This window comes from Squalius cephalus (genome assembly GCF_949319135.1).
Source record: "Squalius cephalus genome assembly, chromosome: 15".
Taxonomy (NCBI): domain Eukaryota; kingdom Metazoa; phylum Chordata; class Actinopteri; order Cypriniformes; family Leuciscidae; genus Squalius; species Squalius cephalus.
The window spans coordinates 33,466,691-33,490,721 of record NC_137136.1 but is presented as its reverse complement, the minus strand read 5'-3'; the positions used below and the strand labels follow the sequence as shown (position 1 = coordinate 33,490,721).

At 37.2% G+C, this 24,031-nt stretch overlaps 1 protein-coding gene across 1 annotated transcript in view; it reads left to right on the top strand.

Moving 5' to 3' along the window:
* ascc3 (activating signal cointegrator 1 complex subunit 3) overlaps nt 1–24,031 on the top strand; it is a 256,025-nt gene that overhangs the window by 146,013 nt on the left and 85,981 nt on the right. Inside the window, exons 14-15 of the mRNA XM_079894249.1 lie at nt 469–603; nt 22,861–23,052. Of these exons, the coding sequence (XP_079750375.1) occupies nt 469–603; nt 22,861–23,052 (327 nt within the window). The remainder of the gene's footprint in view (nt 1–468; nt 604–22,860; nt 23,053–24,031) is intronic.

Here is a 24,031-nt window from a genome sequence, read left to right as displayed (position 1 = left end):
TTCAATTTCAGCCCATAAAAATGCAAGCCCTAATAATACAACGCATTTAAATGGTTAATGCAATTCATTTTTTATAGCATTTATTTTTTTTGTTTAAAAAAACATTTGGTTTTGTTTCAATTGTATATCTTTAAATGAAATGAAAATAATTTTTCATTCATATATTTAACATATTTCTTTATTTGTGATTACAAAATCAAGAAGTTATTATCTGAAGTTGTTTTTTTAATTTAGTAATTATGTAAAATAAGTAGTTTCTGCAATTGTTATGCAGGTGTTTTTACTATCTTTAAATGAAATGGTGTGGGGATATAAACATCAGTTTTATATTGGCATTATTTATATTATAATGGTTTTGGTCGGCCATTAATGCAGAGAGCTTGAGTTCAGGCATTCATGAGGTTCAGTTCACTCAGTCTGTTGATTCCCAAAGCCCAAACGTAACCTAACCCGATGTGTGTGTTTTAGGTGATGGTGTTTGTGCACGCCCGTAACTCTACGGTCCGCACCGCCATGAGTCTGATCGAGATGGCCAAGAACCGAGGAGAGGTGTCGTTCTTCCAGGTCGACCACGGCCCAGACTACGGCCAGTGTGAGAAACAGGTACGCTGATTTCACTTCACATTTTTATTTTTTGATGAAAATGAGACAGTGAAACATTAAAGAAGAGTTTTTCCCAAAAAAATAAAATATATATATTTGTGGTTAGAGATGTCAATTTACATATATGCCAAAAATGTATTGTTGTTTAAATTAAGGATTGATTAATCGATTAATCGTTAACCTTAACCTCTTAAATCCGAAGCGGGAGGCGCTACTAAGTTATCATGTTATTTAACAACCACTTGCTTAACCCTCTGGGGTCTGGGGTGTTTTTGGGGTCCTTGAGATGTTCTGACATGCCCTGACATTTGTGCTTTTTTCAGTTGCTTATAAACATATTAATGGCAAAGGTGTAAATTCACTCTATATAGCACAAACAGGACTTCCATAATATGTGAGCCACATGTATGTACATGTTTTCATTTTTGAGAGAATAATGTTTATGCATGGTTATCGAAAAAACTAAAAATTAAAGTTTCTGAAATAAGGCCACAAAACACATACTAAATATGTGGCAATAAGACTTTTGACTAATGGATTTCATCGCCTAGTGTTTTTTCTTCAAAATGATATGAAAATCATCCTGCCTAATCATCCAGAAAAAAAAAACGATACATTGATTTTAGTTTTGTGAAACACTTTTAGTTTGGAAAGCCAATATGCGGATGGGGCGTAAACGCTCCAACAGCATCATGCATATGTAGTAGTTCACACCTGGTGAGACTACGTCCCTGCATACTTAATGAGCCATTCATTCAGGTGTGTCACCTATAGCTAACTTAAATATACAAGCTTCATAAAAATGATCATTCTAGGAGAAAATTTCAGATGGCATTTAGAGGCTTTTGCATCTGAACTCTTATACACACACACATATATATATGCATGCACATACATACTTTATAATCTTTTCAAAACTAGTCAACGTCTTTCAAATCTAAAGTATACATTTTATCATACGTATTTCAAAGTAAAGGATTCATTAGTTAGTTGACGACTTTATTTTTGACAAAACACATACAGTATATATTCCTCATCTCAGTATAGCAATAGAGTTTGCTAAAAGCTGTTCATTCAATACAGCAGTATTTGAAAATCGATCATATTTTGTAAAATTACATTTATATTTGCATTTATGTCAAAACCTAGACACTTTTAAACATCAAAAGGACATTTATTAATATGTATTCGTGTCAAAATGACAAATAAACAGATTTTCCTATTCAATTTTGCATGGAAACGCTTCCAAGACGCTTGTGTGTCGCGTGAAAAATAGGCGTCGGTTCTATTTCTAGAATGCACGCGTTTTCCACGCGGCTCGTGCCGCGCCTGAGACGCGCGTCTCACACAGGCAGTATGCAAACTCTAAACTGTTAACATGGATGGGAGCCGAAATAAAAACGGACACGTCACGCAGCTGAGACGCTTACGCCACGCATCCAGTGTTTCACCGGCCTTATCCAGCGGATGTGGGCGTTTCACAGGTTTGTATGGATCGCCTCACATTTGCGTTTGAATAGCGCGGTCTCCGTAGGCGGAGTCACATTAAAACTTAATTAGCTGAGATGAGAACGACTGACATCTCTCTCTTTACATACATATTATATAAACTGTGAATATTTGTTTTTTATAAAAATTACTTCATTTGAAAGAAGATAATTCAAGCTTCATGCCTGTGTGACTGTATGCCTGTTTGACTGAGTATTCGCTGAGTTACAGTTCATTTTCGGACGCGTTTCAGAATTGACTTCACTGACGGAGAGTAGGCAGAACTCGCATCATGTTTATTTTTCTTTATTTGGCGAAAAGCACAACACTTTGTTTTTATTATGAGCATACACAAAACAAATACACACTAAACAGGATCGATTGATGTATAACACAAGCATATAAGATAAAAATTAATATTTTTTATTTATTTATTTTTTGCACTCATATGGAAAAAAACGAGCCTATCGCGCCGGCGCGATAGCCGGCCTCAGGGGGTTAACCAACACAAAATATGTGTTGATTTTAAAGCTTAGAAGCTTGACTTTACACTGAATACAGGGAATATGACCATCACTTTACAAGCGCTTTTACATTGTCTAAAAAATAAAAATCATAATGTAAAATCACTGTTCATAACAGATATAATTATGTCATGTATCATTGAAAGGTCTCAACTATCAGAAAACAAGCATATTTGTATCAGTTAGATCTAGGGCTGGGTAAAAAAATATCGACTTCTCGATTTTAATCGATTCTCATTTTTACGAACCGATATCGATTCTCAAATCCCAAGAATCGATTAGTCATCCTGTTTTCAGTTGATGAATGAATGGAACATTGTAGCGCGCATCCCATCCAATAAATCGCAATAATCTTTGTGCTTTGTTACTATTGATATGAAACAAAGTCTCAGATTACGCCCATTTTCTTACGAAATTCGCTGTGGCGTGAGATCGCTCTGGCTCAGCTCTAGGGAAGCAGAAGCATGTGATCTTCTCTTCCGCCTTAATAACACCAGTTACAGCGAGGAATAAACATGAATGAGCATCTGAAAGTGTGTTAAAGATAGAGTACAACAATCCGTATCATGTGACATGGAATCGCTCAATCGGTGTTTCAGCCGTGGAAAGACGTCAGTAAATCAGCTTGTGAACAATGTCATGTGACGTCACATTTACCTCAGAAAAACCACATCCAGTGACCATAAACTCGTCAGTCAGCTGGAAAAATGAACTCTAGAGAGGAGCAGTTTGCTAAATATATGCACCATATTACATATTCATTATAATTTTTAATGTTCTTCAATATTTAATGCATGTTTGAATAAATGTGGCAAGTTTTTATGACAGCCACCATTTAAATGTTTATATTTCATATAACTTTATTATTATAAAAGTAAATAAAAGTGTAATTTAAGTGTTTGTATACAAATCAGTTTTTTACCTTCAATATTATAGTAGGCTAATGAAGCCTGTAGGCTACAACTGACTCCCATAGTTTACAGCATCAGTTAAGAGATTTGCCATGTATTGTATTTGATATCCAAAATAATCAATATCTAATCGAATTGTGAAATTTGTGTCAATACCCAGCCCTAGTTAGAACTCATGCAACTCATACAAAATCAGTACATATCAAAGCATTGCACTTTCCAAGCCCTTCTTCACCATTATAGTTCAGTGCAAGAGTCTATTTGAAGTGTTTCTGCACAGTCTGCGCTTAAGGCCTGAGGTGAAACAGAGTAATCACTTCAGCGTTCGCTTTTCCTACGTGTTTTATACCCATCATAGAGAACCTGCGTCACACTTCTGCTTAGGACAAAGAGACTCAGAGCGGTTCTCCGCAGCCGCTGTTATTTATGAGCCGTTATTCAGCGGCTCTGCAGGAGAGAACAGTGAGAGAGATTGAGGTCAGTCACCTGTGCATTTCTGGGAGAATGGTAAACACGTCCCTGTGAGGGCCAAACGGGTGCGGGCGCTTTGAAATGAAACCCGAAGGCGATGCAGGACTAAACTTTTGGAAGCTTCTGTATTAGCAGGAGTGGGTGTGCAATTAAACCCCCGCAGATCTGACATTCACACGCGCTCGAGTGTGTGTGTGTGTGGTCCAGATGCTGCGTGTGAAGATGCACTTACACACACTGGAAGAGACCACAACACTTTCATGAGGATGTGCGGTGGAGGAGCACGCTATACTTTACTACTTTGAAAATGTTTTTGAAGAAGCCAGCAGATCCTCTTGTGATTTTGCACCAGCAAAATGCGTCATTTTGAATTGACCGTCAAAGGATCGTTCACCCTTTCTGTGACCCGTCGGACCTTGGAGTAAATTCCATATTGATTTTTTTTTTTTCTTCACATTTTTATTTGTATGAAAATGAGAATGTGAAACACTGAAGATGACTTTTTCCAGAAAAAAAAAAAAGTGGTTATTGATGTCAATTTACATATATATTCCCAAAAACGATTGATTAACCATTAACTTTAACCTCTTAAATCCGAAGCGGGAGGCGCTACTATTTTATCATGTTATTTAACAACCACTTGCTTAACCAACACAAAATATGTGTTGATTTTAAAGCTTAGAAGCTTGACTTTACACTGAATACAGGGAATATGACCATCACTTTACAAGCGCTTTTACATTGAAAATGAAAATGTAAAATCATAGTTCATAACAGATATACTTGTCATGGATCATTGAAAGGTCTCAACTATCAGAAAACAAGCATATTTGTTTCAGTTAGAAATCATAAAGCTTATACAAAATCAGAAATCATGAAACTTTAACAACTATTTATATCAGGATTTGATTTAAATGTACTTATTCATCAAAACTGTGACAAATTCCTACCCTGGAAACCCAGAGTTCTCGCGAGAGCACAAGCTGAACTTGCTCAGCGTGTTTTCATTAATCTTTCAGATTTAGGTCTGGATTTCCAGGCTAACAGATTCCGCATTCTTCAGTAAATTCTGATTTTATGACTGGATTCCACGATTCCCTCCTTGTTTTCCACATCGCTGATAGATGTACCTTATTGGATTATTGGAAGATGGGAATGCTACAAATAATGTTTAGTGTTAAGTGTTATTGGTGCTAAGCATAGACTCAAAGATCAGTCTTGAGATGTAATAATCAATATTAGTTAGTTATGGTGAAGATTCTTTAAATGTGTGAAATGTACAGTATGAGGAGTGGTGATGTTCATGCGTTACACACACAGATTTGACTGACAGATGATCAATAAACAGCTGGACTCTGCTCACTGTTCCTCTGTAGTGCTGGTACATCACCTCAGGCTGTGTGTTTGTGCGTGTGTGTGTGTGTGTGTGACTGTGCGCATGAGTGTGTGCGTGCGTGCATGCGTGTGTGTGTGCGTGCGTGTGTGTTATAGATGAGTGGTGGGATATACACACACTAAGAGGTGTATGCGCTGCTCTCTCGAGACTGCGTTCACACTGTAACTCCATATATTTGAGTCTCCAGCAGAAGTGGAGTGATGCAGTTATAAACCTGTCCCCGACTCGAGCGGAGCTGATGCTGTCTTTAATCTACACCTCATGTAAAAGATCCAGATACTAAATACACAAGGCCATAACGTCCTCTTCAAAGCCACAGCTCAGCCAGGAATAGGATCTGCATTATAAATGACCTTTTGATGTGCATGAAAGATGTGTGAGATGTGCAGGTGTTTCTTCTAATGTAACATGTTATGCAGTTATTAATATTACCCACAAAAAGTGAAACAATTATGCTGCACCGTTACACTTATTCAGAAAGCTAATCTGGTAATCTAGTACAGTTTGAGGTTTCAGAAAGAGCCGCTTGTTTGGTTACGCGCTGTGTTAAAACACATTAACAGCACTCATGATAAGGAATTGTAGTGATATATTGATCTCCAGGAAGAGCTCACAGCCAATGTCTTGTATCCAAAGAAGTTTACCTCCAAGTGCCATTAAAGTGGTGTTTCCGTGAGGATTTGGTGATATGTTGTAGATTCTGTCTCTTCCGGAGCAAAGGGTCCAAATGTGATATTTCTGATAAGAGTTTGAGGATTAAAGTGAGGTAAAGTGTATTTCTGTGCTCTGTAACATCACTGTATCCATCTCTATACACACACACACACACACACACACACACACACACACACACACACACACACACACACACACATGCACTCACAAATCTCTCTCACACACACACACACACACCTCAGTACTCACCTTCTGATGACACAGCTTATTTACTTATGAAAATCAGCCCTCATTAATATTAATGCTCTCTTAATCTCACATATGAATATGGAGGGGAACACAGCTCACCTGTAAGGTCAGTTATATAAAGTGGATTGTTTATAACGCTGATAAAGTCAGAGGTGAGCGTACTCTATAATGCTCATTAAAGCGCTTTATGTGTGTGTTTGAAGAGGCTGTCAATCAGGCTCTCGTATCTTAATGCATTCTCTAAGATAAGAGCTTCTATAAGCGCTTTTCCCCCCTGTGACTGCAAACGCTCGCTGTAAAGAGCAGAAACCTCCAAGTGTGTGTGTGTGTGTGTGTGTGTGTGTGTGTGCGTGTGTGTGTGTGACATTAACACACTGGTTGAGTGTGTTTATGGTTTGTTAATGCTAGTTAATTGACTGCACAGATTACAAGCAAAAGCCATGTGTAGAAGAATTCTCTGAGTAAATGATCTGTGATCTTGTTTGCTTGTATGATGTTTGCTTGTCTTTCCAAAATATGATGATATTGTTTAAAACAAGTTAAATTAATATTGTTCGTTTTTGATGCTCGATTAGCCACATTAGCAAAATGAAAAAAAAAAATGAAAAAAGAAAAAACATTCTGTACAGTAATATTATAGAAGAACTTATTCGAATAAGTAAAACCATCCGCCCAATCCTTGCAGATCACATGGACTATTGTTTTAACCCTCTTCACGTGTCGGTCAAAAATGACCAAAATATATATATTTTTATTTAAATGAAATTAATGTATTATATTTTAGTTTGATCATGATTTTATTATTTAATATTTTGCATTGTTAGGGGATTTTATGGTACTAAATTATATTTATGCTGTATTTATAATACATTTATTCACTTTTTGAGCATAGACCTGAAAATTATATTTCCAACTTAAACTGTGGTAAATCTTGAATGCTTTAGAGCACAGACTTCAGTTCGATCTCTTTTCAAAGGCGACACTTGGCAGATTATTGCTGAAGTGAAAAACAGTTTTTTTTTTTATTTAACTTAAAAAAATTACAGAACTACAGAATTTTACATTTATTATGAAAAACTTTTTTTTAATTTTATGTGAAATATATATTTTCAAAAACACATTTTACTCTAAAACTGTGAGAAAAATCTAAACAAGTTGTGTTCAAAATTTGAGCTTGATATCTCAAAAAAATGAGCTTTCAGTCAGATTGTGTTTGGCTGCAGTACCAAACGCTTCCACTAGAGGAAATTCGTCTCCCATTCATTTCCAATGCGCTCATTTTTGACCATGAGGAGCACAAGTGTGACTATTTTTTTCAGGACCATTTAACCTGTTCAAATCATATCCATTTTAAAATGTAAAAAAAAAAAATGTAAAAAATAAAAAAAAAGACCGAATTTGATTTCGCCCTGCAGCTCAGGCTAGAAACATGTACTTTCGTCTATCCTGCTTCTGTTACAAATCTGCGGGGACCAATCACTAACTGGCTTATCCACCTGGCACGCTATTGGCAGATTTAATCCAATCCAGTTCCTTTTAACCTCTCGACGATGCTCAATGGCTTCTTTAGTTTAGCAAACAAATGGCTCCAGTGGGTGTAAGTACTACTCACTTTCATGTTTGTTTTGCACAACTTGCAAAAATCACTGGATGCCATTGCTTCTGCAAACCGCTGATCAATGCTCCAAACCAACACGTTTGTCGACACGTTTCCTTTCTGGAGTTTTCACTGCAAAGTACGTCACCCGGATCATTGTTCTGATTGGTTGAAGGACTATCCAATTGCGTCCAGAGTCAATTGACCTACGCCCGTTGATCACGCCTCTTGTGCAGTGGAAAATACAGAGCAGACTCCCCAGACTAATGTTCAATCTTAAAAGCCAGACTACAAAAGAGTACCAATGTTTTAAAAGTCCAGGAGACTAATTATTATTAACATTTAATTGCTCTTTTTTTTTTTTTTACATTTTAATATATTTTAATGTTTTATTTTTACCTTTGATGGTAAAGCTGAATTTCCATGAGTCATTGCTGCAGTCTTCAGTGTCACATATGCTGATTATCAATGTACCGTTGGAAACCAAGATACGTTTTCCAGGATTCTTTGAGAAATAGAACGTTAAAAAATAGTTAAAAATTTGAATTTTTTTGTATCAATGCAAAAGCCTTTACTTTTGTTCAGTTTAATGCATCCTTGATAAATAAAAGTATTAATTTCTTTAAAATAATAATAATAATCATCATAATTAGGGATGCACGATATATCAGCACCATATCGGTATCAGCCAATATATGTTCATTTTTAATGTTATCGCTATCGGCCTGATAAGAAAATTTGGCCGATATATTAAAGCCAATAAATAATGTATTATTTCCTTCAGCTGAGACACTTCAGATGCGCACTGATCAACATGATGCTTTTGAATGGCTTGAAATATGATTGAAATCACTTATGTGAAATATGGTTCAGTGCAACAAGTGTGTCATATCGGCTACATAAAATTATAATGAGAACATAATAATTGTGTGCTTGAGACATGGCTTTTAATGGAGAGTTTTGTTTTTGTAATCAGTTTCTCAAAAAAATTATATTTTGATTTAGATTTATCGGCCAATATATCGGTTATCGGCTTTCAAGTATTAAGAATTATCGTTATCGGTATCGGCCAAAATTTTCATATCGGTGCATCCCTAATAATGACACAAATTTACTGACCCCAATCTTTTGAATGCAGTACATCATATTAATTGTAAATTACTTATTGAGGATAACATTTTCCAAACTTTACGTGTGCCCATGTTTAGTGGTGATGCTTGTGAACGTTACAGACGGGCGCAGGTAGTCCAGCTCTCAGGGTGATCTGCTCGAAGGACTCAGCCTATTAATAGAAATGACGAATAGAGATCCTTTCACACGCCCTCTGACTATTCATATCCCATGCACACGCCTTAAGCACTGAGCAGCCCATCAGTAATGCAGCGTTTCAGTATTCAGGGAGACAGAACCCGGGGTTATGCTTTCTCAACTATTATGTTTATGTAGGCGGCACATGGCATACCAACAGAACCAGTCCAGTTCCATCATGATGAGTGATGTGCTTTCCTGCAGATATGCTCCTGTGCCCTCAAAACGGCATGTGTTTTATTGCAGTCAACTAATGGGATTTTTTTTTCTTTCTTACATGTTCATCTTTCTTTAGTGTGTAATGTTGCTGTTTAGGCATGAAAAATCTCTGCAAAGTCACACAGTTCTTCTCTATATCAGTGTCAGTGTTTCTGAACTCCCTGAAACGCCTCCATTGTAGTCTTGAGTTTCTTCCGGGAACGAACACGTCACAATATTCCTCATTTAAATAATTCATACGCAGAATAAAGGGGCGGGGCCTGGTTGAGTTAGTTAGTAGTGTGTTAAACTGGCGGTTATGGAAAGGACCGGGACATTTCCCAAACACACACGAAGCGCTCGACCAATCACAACACACTGATCCAGCCGACCAATCAGAGCACAGTGTGCTTTTCAGAGGGAGGGGCTTCATAGAGACAGGAACTAAACAGAGCGTTACTGACAGACTGGGAAGAGAGGAGCCGCAACAATGGAGAATATGGGGAAAATAACGTGTTTATTTGACATGTTCTTGTAGAGCCCAAAAACAACATCAATAATTTGTAAAAGGGTAAAATATGGCCTTTGTTAAATGCAACTAAAATAATCATGCATTTATTGCAAAATAAGAAGATTTATGCTATTATTCTAACCGTAGACCAAATGTATTTGAAGTAAAAGAATAGAAAGAAAAAGGAAAAGTACTCTGTTTTGGTCTCCTCCTCACTGATCTGTCTTGCGTTAAAAGCATGGTTTGCTCGAGACCCTCTGATGGCCCCTGTCCCGCTCTGTCAGGCCTCTAGATTTCCCTCTTTCGCACACAGCGTCAGGACTCCTCTCTCTCTCATCGGTGGATGAAAGGAGACATCTAGTGCTCAGAGCAGAGAGAGACCACAGGAGTGTGTGTGTGTGTGTGTGTGTGTGTGTGCTGATGATTAAAGCAGTCTGGAGAATCTGCCACGCACAGATCGGTGAGGGATTTTATTTCCCTTTCTGTGAAGGAAACATCAAGTATGACAGCAGGTCGTGTCTCTCAGACGGGAGAGTTTCTCGTTCTGTCTCCTAAAACCCCTCGGCCTCCTGGGACGGGTCTGAAAGATTTAGCTCATTAATTTCTATTGTTTGCGCTTTCAACTATTTTTAACTTCTCTCTCCTGTGAGGATGTCACTATTCAGTGCTGGACAAAAGGGCTTTGTTGTCTTGTCTGCACAATTAAGACAACCAAACGTTCAGCCGTTCTCTGTGAAAGCTTGTGGAATAGAGCACTTCCAGGAAACAGCAGGAATACACTCGTTTTTTTAATACATTTGACCACATTTAATAATAATAATAATAATTATAATAATAATTTATCAACTCTCCCTTTCCTTTCCTTTCCTTTCCTTTCCTTTCCTTTCCTTTCCTTTCCTTTCCTTTCCTTTCCTTTCCTTTCCTTTCCTTTCCTTATACATTTTATTTTTCCTGTTAAATGTCTTTTCTCCATTTCCTTTGTTCCCTTTTCACTTTAATTTTCCCTTTTTTTCCCTTTCATTTTTAATTTCCTTTCTTTTTCACTTTCCCTTTCCTTCTTTCTTTTTGTTTCCACATTTTTTACTTTACTTTCCATTTTCCTTTTCATTTCGCCATTCTTTTACCCATTTCTTATAATTTCCTTTTTCACTTTTCGTTTCTTTTCACTATTATTTTCCTTTTCATTTCCCCATTTCTTTCCCTTTCTTTTTCCTTTTCATTTCCCGGTTCTTTTTTCAGTTTCCTTTCTTTGTTTTCTTTTTTTCCTGTTAAATGCCATTATTTTCCCAATTCCCTTTACTTTCTCTTCCTTTTTGCTTTCTTTTGTCTGTTTCTTTTTTATTTCCAATTTCCACCTAAGCTTTCTTTTTCCTTCCCTTTCCTTTCCTTTCCTGTCCTTTCCTTTTCCTGTCCTTTCATTTCCTTTCCTGCTCTCATTTTCCTGTCCTTCCTGTCTTTTCCTTTTCATTTCCTTTGCCTTTCCTTCCCTGCTCTCGTTTTCCTTTCCTGTCCTTTCCTTTTCCTATCCTTTCATTTCCTGTCTTTTCCTTTTCTTTTCTTTTCCTTTCCTTTCCTGCTCTCCTTTCCCTTTCCTGTCTTTTCCTTTCCTTTTCATTTCCTTTCCTTTCCTATCCTTTCATTTCCTGTCTTTTCCTTTTCATTTCCTTTGCCTTTCCTTCCCTGTTCTCGTTTTCCTTTCCTGTCCTTTCCTTTTCCTATCCTTTCATTTCCTGTCTTTTCCTTTTCTTGTCCTTTCCTTTCTCGCTCTCCTTTTCATTTCCTGTCTTTTCCTTTCCTGTCTTTTCCTTTCCTTTCCTTTCCTTTCCTTTCCTTTCCTTTCCTTTCCTTTCCTTTCCTTTCCTTTCCTTTCCTTTCATATCCTGTCCTTTCCTTTTCCTGTCCTTTCCTTTCCTGGTCTCCTTTTCCTGTCATTTCCTTTTCATATCCTTTCCTTTTCCTGCCTTTTCCTTTTCATTTCCTTTTCCTTTCCTTCCCTGCTCTTGTTTTCCTTTCCTTTTCCTATCCTCATTTTCCTTTCCTGTATTTTCCTTTTCTTTTCCTTTCCTTTCTTGCTCTCGTTTTCCTTTCCTGTCCTTTCCTTTTCCTATCCTTTCATTTCTTGTCTTTTCCTTTCCTTTCCTGCTCTCCTTTTCCTTTCCTTTCCTTTCCTTTCCTTTCCTTTCCTTTCCTTTCCTTTCCTTTCCTTTCCTTTCCTTTCCTTTCCTTTCCTTTCCTTTCCTTTCCTTTCTTGCTATCCTTTTCCTGTTAACAGGCATGAAAACTCCTCACCTTTCTGCATAATTTGCTGTTTTAAAACCAAAATGGGTCGTGAGAAAATCTTTTCAATGAAAATCTCAAATGAAGATTGCGGAACTCCAGCTTACTTGTCGGTGTTTTCAGATCATCCGCGCTTCTTCAGAAGTGTAGAAAGGGTACATATGGTTGCCAGATACTATTGAAAAGACCGGGTAGAAAACGTGCTCTTTTAACAGAAAAGCTCTGACTGGGGTTTGAATTATTGAAATCTGGCAACCGTAAGCATGAACGCTCATAAAAGTCTGTAATGTGTTGTCTTCTCCTTTATTCTACAAAAATAAGTGTCTAATTTTTTTTTTTTTTTTTTTACACTTTTCAGTCTTGTCTTTTTTTGTCAACGATATTGCATGTGTTGATATAGTCACAGTTATCATTTAATGACGTGGGTGTCGTCTCTCATCGCCTTGTCTTGGTCATGGGAAAAAAGGTCATCAACGTAAATTTTTTCGTTAACGAAATTAACACCTGTGACAATAAAAAGAATTTTTTTTTTTTTTTTTTTTTTTTTGACCAAATTTGAGACCCTTTCAAATTTGGATTTTGAGGCTTTCAGGGGGTCTCATGGGTTAATCGGGGGGGTCGAGCCCCCCCTGGACACCCCCTTATTTCCTACGGAGAGGTAGGAGAGAGTGATGCACTGCAAAGGATCCAGTAGTGCTCAGGATCTCAAAAAAACAGGCGGCTGAAGAGGAGAAGAGGGCAAGGCTGAGACATGCTGCTAAACAGAGAAAACGGGCCCTTGAGATTCTGGTTCGAAAAAGAAAAAATAATCTCATGCTGTGTGTTTTGTGTAAATACTTGCCTCCACACATTAAAATGGCTCCCATATTTTATATGTTTTATGTGTTATTATATTTTATATTTATTCTTTGTGCAGCACTTTGGTAACCTTGTTTTTTAAAATGTGCTATATATATATATATATATATATAAAGTTGATTGGATTGGATTTTTTGCTGCCGTATCCTTCTCAACTTTTTTTACCCCTGACCAGTTTTCATGCCTGTGTTAAATTCCCCTCTTTTACCCATTTACTCTGTTCCTTTTTTATTTTTTCCTGTTTCCTTTTTGTTTCCCATTTCCCCTTTTTTTTCCTCTTATGGCTTTTCTTTTTCCTGTTAATTTTCATTTTTCCCTATTTCCTTTACGTTCTGTTCCTGCTCACTGTCCTTTTTCTATTTTCATTTCCCCATTATTTTCCCCCATACCTTCCTTTTCTCTTTGCTTTTTCCTTTCCCTTGTAACAAAACTGATAGCATGTTTTCAGCATTAGATTACAGAGATGCAGCCGAACTGGCAGAATGGACATTGCCAAAGCTAAGAAAATGACCATGTGTCAATGGGAATGAAAGAGTGTCAGGTCAGATGCTCTGTTAATGTCCCTGTCAAAATAGACGTATTAAGACTCGTAAAAGACATTGTCTCAGCAATGACCCTGCTTGTGTTGAGCCATTGCTCATACAGACTTTTTATTTTTTTTTACCAATCCTGAGCGTGATTTGAGAATCAGAGGTCATTGTGTTTGTGATGTCCTCAGGCCGCTCACTCAGATCTGGTCACGTCTCAGTATCTGCATCACCAGAGGTGTTTGTGTGTGTGTGTGTGTCGGTGTGGTATGGCTACTGTCTGCTTGTGTTAAGGCCGAGTAATGGCTAATCAGCGCTGTCTGCCACGGCCGGTGGAAAGCACCCGGGCTTCTGCTTAATAATCTCTCTTCAGCTGCCCTTAATCAGCCTTGATCAGAGAGCCGATGCACTGCCATCTTGAATCCAACCTCTGAACGTGAGCGCCTGGCCCAGCCTCACTTTAACTTACGCTCAGAAAGCACAGCATTAATACTCTGTGACACCTCAAAGCAAACCTTAGCGTTTCAATTAGAGCCTTGCGGTGCCCTGGAGAACGTTTGCCGCTCCTCCCCATCTCAAACACACTCCTGCATGCATTTCTGTGGGTATTTCTCGTTTACCTTTTTATTTGTTGAGATTACTGATTTTTCAGGATGATTCATTTTCAGCTGCTGGCGAGTATAGAAAATAGGTTATATGTTTAGAGAAACCAAAACAGAGCTGCTTTACATTTTAGCCTTATTGAGTTAGAAGTGAACAAACCATATATTTGTAAAATCCACACCTATGTTCTCTTCTGGCGTCAGGGAGAAATCTAACAGCTTCAAGGTTAAACTTCATACAGCTCGTTTATCTTCAAACCTTTGGTGTTTTGAATTTGTTAATGTTTTACAAGAAGGTACAATGTATGATCATTTATAAATAGTTCACCCAAATTTTGCATCACTGGAACACTTTCATGCTATTGCTTTTTCTTCTACAGAACAGAAAAAAAGATTAAATTTGAAGAATCTTCAGGTTTTTGCCCATATTATGAAAGTCAGTGGGATCCAAAGCTTTCAAGCTGTGAAGAATGTAGAATCAAACAAGAATGTAAAGACCGGATTGGTGTTTTCTACTTCTTGATCACTTTATATGATAAAAATGTAACCTTATATTCCCTTTCAAATCAAAACAAACATCAATCAACAAATGCATACAAAGACTAGTGTTGTAGTTGAGACCACCTAAACCAAGACCAGTGTGTTGAGACCAAGACAATGAGCAAGACCAGCACTCCTCAAATTCATTGAAAAGATTTGCATCTACTGTCTGAGAAATGTCTTATATTTAATCAATAAATACAGTTAGGATAATAAGATACTATAGAGCTGCTACCAATCAAATCACTAACAATCAAATTCATCTTTGTGTTGCAGAGGTGGCTCAGAAGTTGCATCTGAATTGCTACACCCGCATAAATAATGTTCAGATCATTTTTTTTAAATCAAATTTTGAATATAGAAATGTGATGGAAAAATTAGGGTTACTATTATGAAACTGGAATCAAAACACTTAATTGAGTGAGCCACGGAATAATTTATTCAACCCATTTGTTCAGAGCAGCCGATTCATTTAATAACGAAACACGTTGTCTAAAATTTATGTCACTTAATATTAACTTCTTGTTGATTGAATGTTTTTTATAAAATCAACATCACATTTGCTATCATGCTCTTATTCGTGAAAACAGCTCTCTTGCTCTTGTGATGATTATACCCTGTTATATTAAAAACAAGATCTCATACAAGTACGTTTTTGCAATCATAACTTGAATTGTGTGGTCATTAAAATTGATATTTTGCCCATTTTGGAGACAATCCTGCATTGATTTCGAATCCGGCACCACAGTAACAAAAGATTTCACATTATAAATAAGTTATTGATTTCATTTTAAGCAGTAAGTTTTAAATCAAATCACATTAATGATGTAAACAAATAAATGAGACAATTCACCGGTTTAGGGATATCCTCTCAGTTGTGGTCTTGAGATAAAATCCAGAGTCCTGTAAGTCTGAGACCAAGACGAGACTGAGAACAAATGCAGTCGAGACCAAGACGAGACCAAGACCGATCTTGAGTACTACAACACCAACAAAGACTACATCAAATATGATGACACAAACGTCATGCCATTTGGACACATGACATGCTACAACCAGTGAGGTTTGACATTTGAGGTCATGAGTTTGGTACAACATGAGGCTAAATTATGACAGAGTTTAATTTTTCGGTGAACGAATACTGTAAAATCTAAAATGTAACTTTTATGATGTCAATCAACATCTGTGATTTAAACACAGACTTGCGTAGGAACATTATTTTGTATTTTACATCAGTTGTTTTGGCACATACATTTGGTGGTATGATGTGAACACATGGTTACCCAGTTAACTTTCAACGCTCTGAAATTCCTTATGTGTCCGACAAGATAAAAACAATATTTGGGTCAATCTTAAATCTCTCCAGATCTTGAAGCTTTTGCCATCTGAAAAGCCATTGATTCTTGGCAATCTCCAAATAAGCGCTCTGCTAACCTTAGCAATAGGGCTAGGTATTGACATAGATGTCACAAATCAATTTGATTCTGATTCACAAGCTCTTGATTGGATTCTGTTGTGATTTCGATTTTATTCGATTCGATATCGATTATTTTGATTATATATCAGGTACAGTGCATGTCAGTTTATCTTAAGGACATCTCTCAACTAATGCTGTAAACTCTACAGTAAACCCTGTCAGTTCTATAATATTTAAGCTTGAAATTAGTTCAAATTAATATATATATATAATAATCAACACTCAAACATTATACAAATGTTTAAATTAGACATTAGTGGTTTTTAATCAACTTTTTACTGATATCATTTTTTGTAGTTCAATTGGTTGATGACATATAAACAAGCAGTGGCTGTAATAAAAGCCATTTTCATGGCAGATTTATTCAAACATACAATAAATGAAACATCACTAACAGGTTAAGTAATATTTTATATGTATATTTATCAAATTAAATATATTATAGTCTTTATATTTATCAAAAATGCTCTTCTCTAAAGTTATCTCTTCTAGTTACTTGACACTGTTGTATTATTAACGTATTTTCATTTCTGAAACACAAACTACATGAGACATGATATATTTCAATAAGTTGTATTATATCTTTTTATGTCCATTCATGTTTATGTGGTGCTATAACTAGTAGTAAAGAGGAAGAGATGATCGGTTCACGTGCGATCTGTCACGCCACACTGAAGAGCGCCAAAACAACATTTATTGTTTGTATTTCATGATACAATTGACAGAATTTAAAAGCGTTGGGATTATTGGATGTGCTGTAAAATAATGTTTAGTGAAGTTTTGCACATGCATCATCTGAAAACAGCATCGACTAAAAGATTGATTCTTTGGATTTAAGAATCAATATTGGTGCATCAAACTGAAGAGCGATTAAACACTATATTTATTGTAGTAAATAGTCAACCCAGCCATACTTAGCAACCACAATCAATGCCATAGCAACCATCCTGAACACCCTAGCAACCAGATCTCCAAATGAACACTCATCTCACCGTCTGATTCTGATGCCTTTCAAACACCCGAGCAGTGTGAGTTTTGCACGGACGAGCACCTGTTCAGACAATGTACAGTTTATACATTTGAATGGCCTCGTGCTGGTAAAGGGCATAAATTGTTCGCTGGTGATGTTTTGAAATTATAAATGGCATGAAATGACAATGATACAAAATGACATAATCGCTTCTTAAAATCTCACATCAGAATGTATAATTTAGCACTTTAGACGTCTAATAGGGACCTGCATTTGAATTTAGAAAAAGGCTTGAAAGATGATGCTCCTCCTGAACGCTGCTGCCACGCCACATTAAAACAGAGAGCGGTTCTCTCATTATAGCGCTGATCGAATCCAGAGATCCACAGAGACCAGCGGACTGGACAACCAAATTGACCTAGAGAAGAACAGAAATGGCTTCTTATGAAGGGGCAATTCATTAAAGCAGTGTGATGATCAGTGATATTTATCTCCATACGACAGGATGGTATTTTCACACCTGTCATTATGTGATAAATGGAAGGATCTTGATAAGGAAGGGCAGTGAACGTCATTATTAAGGACTTTATATTCAATCAGCATATTGATCACCAAACACGCAGATAATAACACTCATTAACAGCCTCTAGAATCTAATTGGCCGCCCCAGGTGCCACTCCAGAATTCTGAACCCTGATTGGCCATTGGTTCCTGAAGGCCATTCTGAGGAAAACGTAACGTTACGCGAGGTTTTGTTGACGTCTTTCCGAGGTTAAAACACTGATTGAGCGATTACACGAGGCATGGTATATTTCAGTAAGTTGTACTGTATCTTTCAATAAACCTTCTGATGTTCATTCATCTCAATCCCACACGAAATCTGAGGTCTGGTGATAAGAGACTTCTCTCTGCCCCCTGATCGCAATTAAAGCATAGAGGAGATAAAGCCTTTGCTATTGCCGGCCCTAGATCCTTCCGGCGTATATCAGATCGGCACAGTCCTGAACTCTTTTTAATCATCTCTTAAAAATCATCTCTTTTTTTCCCTTGGCTTTCAATTCACTGTGAGCTTCTGTCATGAGTGTGTGGTTTGCCCTGTGTTTCTTCATTTTGTGTGTTGTTCAGCACTTTGTTTGCCTGTGTCTGCTGTTCATAACTGTGCTTTATGAATAAAACAAACGACCTGAGGTGGACACAGCGATCTGTCACGCCACATTAAAGAGCACCAAAATGGTATTTATTGTTTGAGTTGGGTTATAAAATTGAAATATAACAATTTGAAAATAAAAGCACAAAGCTTATTGCGATTATCTTAAAACAAAAGACTAAAAGATCTTAGATCATCAAAATGAAGATCCACTAAAATAGAGAAATCAATGTTTTCAACGCAGCCCTACAATCCACACAGCGCACATGTTTGCCATGTTGTTTGTGTGAAGCAGACACTAACAAAGCACACCATCTGAGAAGCGTTAATAAAACGCCACTGTTTCAGTCACTGATTTCAGCCCTCTAAAATGGTTTTACCTCTGGAAAGTCAACATTTACCTCTGGAAAGTCATTTAATGACCATAAACGCACGTTAGTTGGCTAGAAAAAAAGAGCTATAGAGAGTATTTTGCTAAATATGTGTAGGCTACTATATTACATATTTATTATATTTGTACTTACATCATTAAATAAAGTTGTTATTATAATAAAAAACGCATTATATTTAATTTGAGTTATTTTTAACCTTAGATAATACTACCAGCTGATAGGGCTCTCTGTGTGTTTACAGCATTAGGTGAGATTTATTTTTTTTCTTGAGAAAAATTAACGCCTATCTTGTGTACCTAATATTTATCCAAATGATCAATATTGAATCAAATCACAAGAATTTAATTGAATTGAAATTGATTTGTGTCAAGCAATAATAAAAAACGTAGCTTACCAGTAATTGTACCATGTAAACATTGTAACATGTTGTCACTAAACCTAATAAAATTGTTTAATTACTAAAATGTTTTGACAATCAAAATACACTTATTGTGATGCAAGATTATTTATTTATTTTTACATCCCCCCCCCCCCCCCCCACAATCCAAACTGTGCGATATTAACCAAAAACATAAGGCCTAAGTCAAACCACATGTGAAATATTTACAAACTGTAATCAAAATAATATACAAATACAGGGTTTCCTTCCCCGTTGCACAATATGTACCAACATGTAAATGAAAAATATATATCAAATAATTTGCCTACTAGGCAAGACTTAATGCATGTTCCACCACCTGTTATTCACATTAATTTAAGACATAGGCCTAATGGACTGTGTCTAGATTAATACCTCATCGAGATTAGCATTTTTATGGATCTTTGAGTTTTAAAATGCCCGCATATGCATATTCCACATTTTATCATAAGTGTGTCTTGCAGTGTGGGGACTTGCACTGGTCTTGGTCATGACTTGGTCTCGGTTTAGGTGGTCTTGACTACAACACTAGTTAGCACTATGATGTTCTTTGAACTACCTTTGGAGTATTGTGTAAATATTGTGTTGTATGAATATGTTAACCAATCAGTAGCGTATACCAGAGCACCATTGTACTATAATCTGCTTCCATCACCGCACCATGGTACCAGCACAGTGTTTTTCTCGATTGTGGAGACTGCAGTGAGACAGATGTTGGTGTGTTTGGTATTCTGTGTGTGTTGAAGAGGGACAGACGTGTGTGTAATGGGCTGTTCTCAGCGGCACTGAGGCCTTGTTGCTGTTGACCTGCATTTAGACTCAGGCAGGGTGAGATCAAGCGTCTGATGGTGCCAGCGCAGGTCACGACCTCTATCGGCTGTCAACACAACACGCATCTCAATCACACTCCTCTGACGGCACTGCTGCAGGGATTCACTTCTTTCTGCACGCATGAGTGTGTTTTAAAGTCATTTATCATTTCTACACCAAATGCAAAGTCTCCTGTCGAGAAAACTGGAAGAACCGCCCCACGATTACGCTATTGATTGATCCTATGGCTGCATCTGAAGTCTATGGAAGCTTGTTCACGCCACAGAATAAAACATTTTAAAAGCTAATTGCGACTTTATTTCTCAGAATTGCGTGTTATGAAGTCAGAATTACATGATATAAAGGCGCAATTGCGAGAAAAAGTCAGAATTGCGAGTTTAATTCTAATATCACGTAATTCTGACTTTATAAAACACGATTGTGACTTTATATCATGCAATTCTAAATTAATAACACACAATTGTGACTTTATATCATGCAATTCTGAGATGTAAACTTGCAATTGTGAGAAAAAGTCGCAATTACCTTTTTTATTTTTTAATCTGTGGTGTAAACAAGCTTCTATAGAAATCACATACTTCCCATAATATCAAAAATATAACTCCTCAACTGTCCTGAGCGTCTTCCGTGCATGACACACTTTTAATTCATACAAATAGTCAACCACCTACATAACTTTTCAGTGCATGTTTTTTTCTGCATCTTGTAACAGCAAGCATGTTTTTGTTTTTAGGGAAGCTCTTAACACTTAACAACAAAGAACAAAAAGTGCAATTCTTGTGGAAAGAAAAACATTTAATACATAAAAACTGTCTGGGGAATAGGCACTTCAAATTTATGTAAATCGAGACATTGTTATCTTAGCAGCAATAACAACAAAATCGTTACACAAACTGAATAAATTAATTCAGTCAGTGAGCGTTTTCAGTGTTGACACTTCTGACTGGCCATTGCATTTATAAATCGACAGAAACTTGTGTGATTGGGTGCAACTCTTAGCGCTGCAAAAAAAGACATGCTAAAATAAGTATTTGATGCACTGTGAGGATATCTAAATATAATGGTGCAATCTACACTTTTCATTCATTTTCACATTTCCTTTTGTATTTATTTTAATTCTGCAGGGGCAATTTCTGACCCACATCTTGAATTGTGGGGGCATTTTTGTTCAATCATGCTTTTCTGCCCCAAACCCCGTTAATTTATCATATGGGATCTCTGTGTTACAATGAATATATTTTATTATATGATATGATTATATCATATTTTTTAAATGTGGTTTTATTATTAATATGGTGATTATTTCTAAGGTGGACACAACTTAATACATGATTTTTAAACATCTGAATCTAACCATGTCATGTCAACAAATGGAAAAGTCAGCCAGCTTTTTATGATTATATCAGTTATTGTGCCTTTCGCCCCGACCACAAATACCATAATTTTACATATTCTTCAAATAATCAAAAACTGTTTATTTAATTACCTTTGACAAAACTGAAAAACATTAACAATACCTATTCTGTAATTGTATCGATTTTCATTTGTTTGCTGTATAAATTATTTTAAATCATTAAATATTATGTCAAATTAGTGCAGAATCAAGTTTCCATTGCTGCCCAGGATCTTGTCGAGAATCAGCCAAATGTCCATGTTTAGGAAACTGCTGTGTTCAGTTTCTGTGCCATCTAGTGGTTTAGAGGGGAATAAAATCAAAGGTAACACTTTATTTTGATAGTCCACTTTAGACGTTCGACTAACTGTAAGTAACTTTGCAACTACATGCCAACTGACACTCATTAGAGTATTAGTAGACTGCCTGCTTAAAGGGATAGTTCACCCAAAAATGAAAATTCTGTCAGTAATTACTCACCCTCATGTTGTTCCAACCCCGTAAGACCTTCGTTCATCTTCGGAACACAAATTAAGATATTTTTTATTAAATCTGAGAGCTGTCTCACTCTTCCATAGGCTTCTAAGGGACTGAAACTTGCTGGCTCAGAAAATGTATTAAAGACATCGTTAATATAGTCCAAGTGACTCCAGTGGCTTAATCTTAAGTTTATAAAGCGACGAGAATACTTGTTGTGCGCAAAAACAAACAAAAATAACGACTTTATTCTACTATTCATTTCCTTCTTTCTGAGCCTCGAGTTAGTTTACGTAGTGTTTTTGCGCAGCGCGTCTGTGTTGCACGTCACCACGCATCACACACATGACCAGCGTCGGCCAATAGTGAGCCTACGTGGTGACGTGCAACACAGACGCGCTACGCTTAAACACTACGTGAAAAGACTCGAGGCCCAGAGAGAAGGAAATGAAAAGTGGAATAAAGTCATTATTTTTGTTTGTTTTTGCGCACAACAAGTATTCTCGTCGCTTTATATACTTAAGATTGAGCCACTGGAGTCACTTGGACTATATTAATGATGTCTTTAATACATTTTCTGAGCCAGCAAGTTTCAGTCCCTTAGAAGCCTATGGAAGAGTGAGACAGCTCTCAGATTTAATAAAAAATATCTTAATTTGTGTTTCGAAGATGAACGAAGGTCTTACGGGGTTGGAACAACATGAGGGTGAGTAATTACTGACAGCATTTTCATTTTTAGGTGAACTATCCCTTTAATATCTGCACACACTTTATTTTGATGCTCCCCAACAGACATTATCCTACTCTACATGTCTATGCTACACCCTAACAGTCTACTAATACTCTAATGACTGCTAGTTGACATGTAGTTGCAAAGTTGCTTATAGTTGTGAACCTTTGGAAATAAAGTGTAACTAAATCAAATGCACTATTTACCCCAGTGCGTCTTTATCCCCACTGTAACCTCTTCACTCCAGACGAGTGTGTGTTTCCTGATGTGTGATGCTGTGTGTGCCACAGGTGCAACGCTCCAGAAACAAGCAGATGAGGGAGATGTTTCCCGACGGATTCGGGATCCATCACGCCGGGATGTTACGGCAGGACCGAACACTCATGGAGAACATGTTTTCCAGAGGATACATAAAGATTCTGGTGTGCACCGCCACGCTGGCCTGGGGTGTTAACTTACCCGCTCACGCAGTCATCATCAAGGTCAGGACACATCGCTGCTGGCTTGTGGATGTGTGGATGAAATTATTAAAGTGCCCATATTATGCTTTTCAGCTATTACCTTTCATGTAGTATGTTTATAGCTGTTTGTAAATGTAAAATCAAAGATCAAAGTGCAGATAAATGGAGTTTTTGTCAATCAAAAGAAAGAAGCGATTCTGAACTGCCTGAAACGAGTCGTCAGTAATTCCACTCTTACTTTTTGCACGAACCTATGTAGGATTGTATCAAATTTGCATAATGGTCTTCATTGGCTGCCCACGAACAGTCTACTTCGCCCCGCCCTCAAACACTGTAGTTGTAGCGGAGACTGAAAGAAATTGGTTAGCTTTGGCAACATGTCGAGAAGACGCTGTTTTCAGCACTGTGAATCCATTTTGATGCACTTCCAAAGCAATGTATACAGTAAAACCGACACCATCATTGCTGTTCATATCATTGTGTATCAAATGCTGAGAAAGAGCTGAAATTCATAAATGCTAATGGGGGTTTGGTTTTGGGCACACACTGTTACCGGTCAACCAATCACAACAGACTGAGCCATCTGACCAATCAGAGCAGAGTAGACCAATCACAACAGACTGGGTCATCTGACCAATCAGAGCAGAGTAGACCAATCACAACAGACTGGGTCATCTGACCAATCAGAGCAGAGTAGACCAATCATAACAGACTGGGTCATCTGACCAATCAGAGCAGAGTAGACCAATCACAACAGACTGGGCCATCTGACCAATCAGAGCAGAGTAGACCAATCACAACAGACTGGGTCATCTGACCAATCAGAGCAGAGTAGGCAGTAGCAGTTTCCGAGACTGTGAGAAAAGACATGTCTATATTGTATATTATGAGAAAATAAAGTGTTTTAGGCCTTGGCTGCATGTAAAGCTCGATTGGTGTTTTAAGCCCCCAATGGCTCCTTAGAGGCAGCTAACCCTACCCTCAACCTTAAACCTACCCA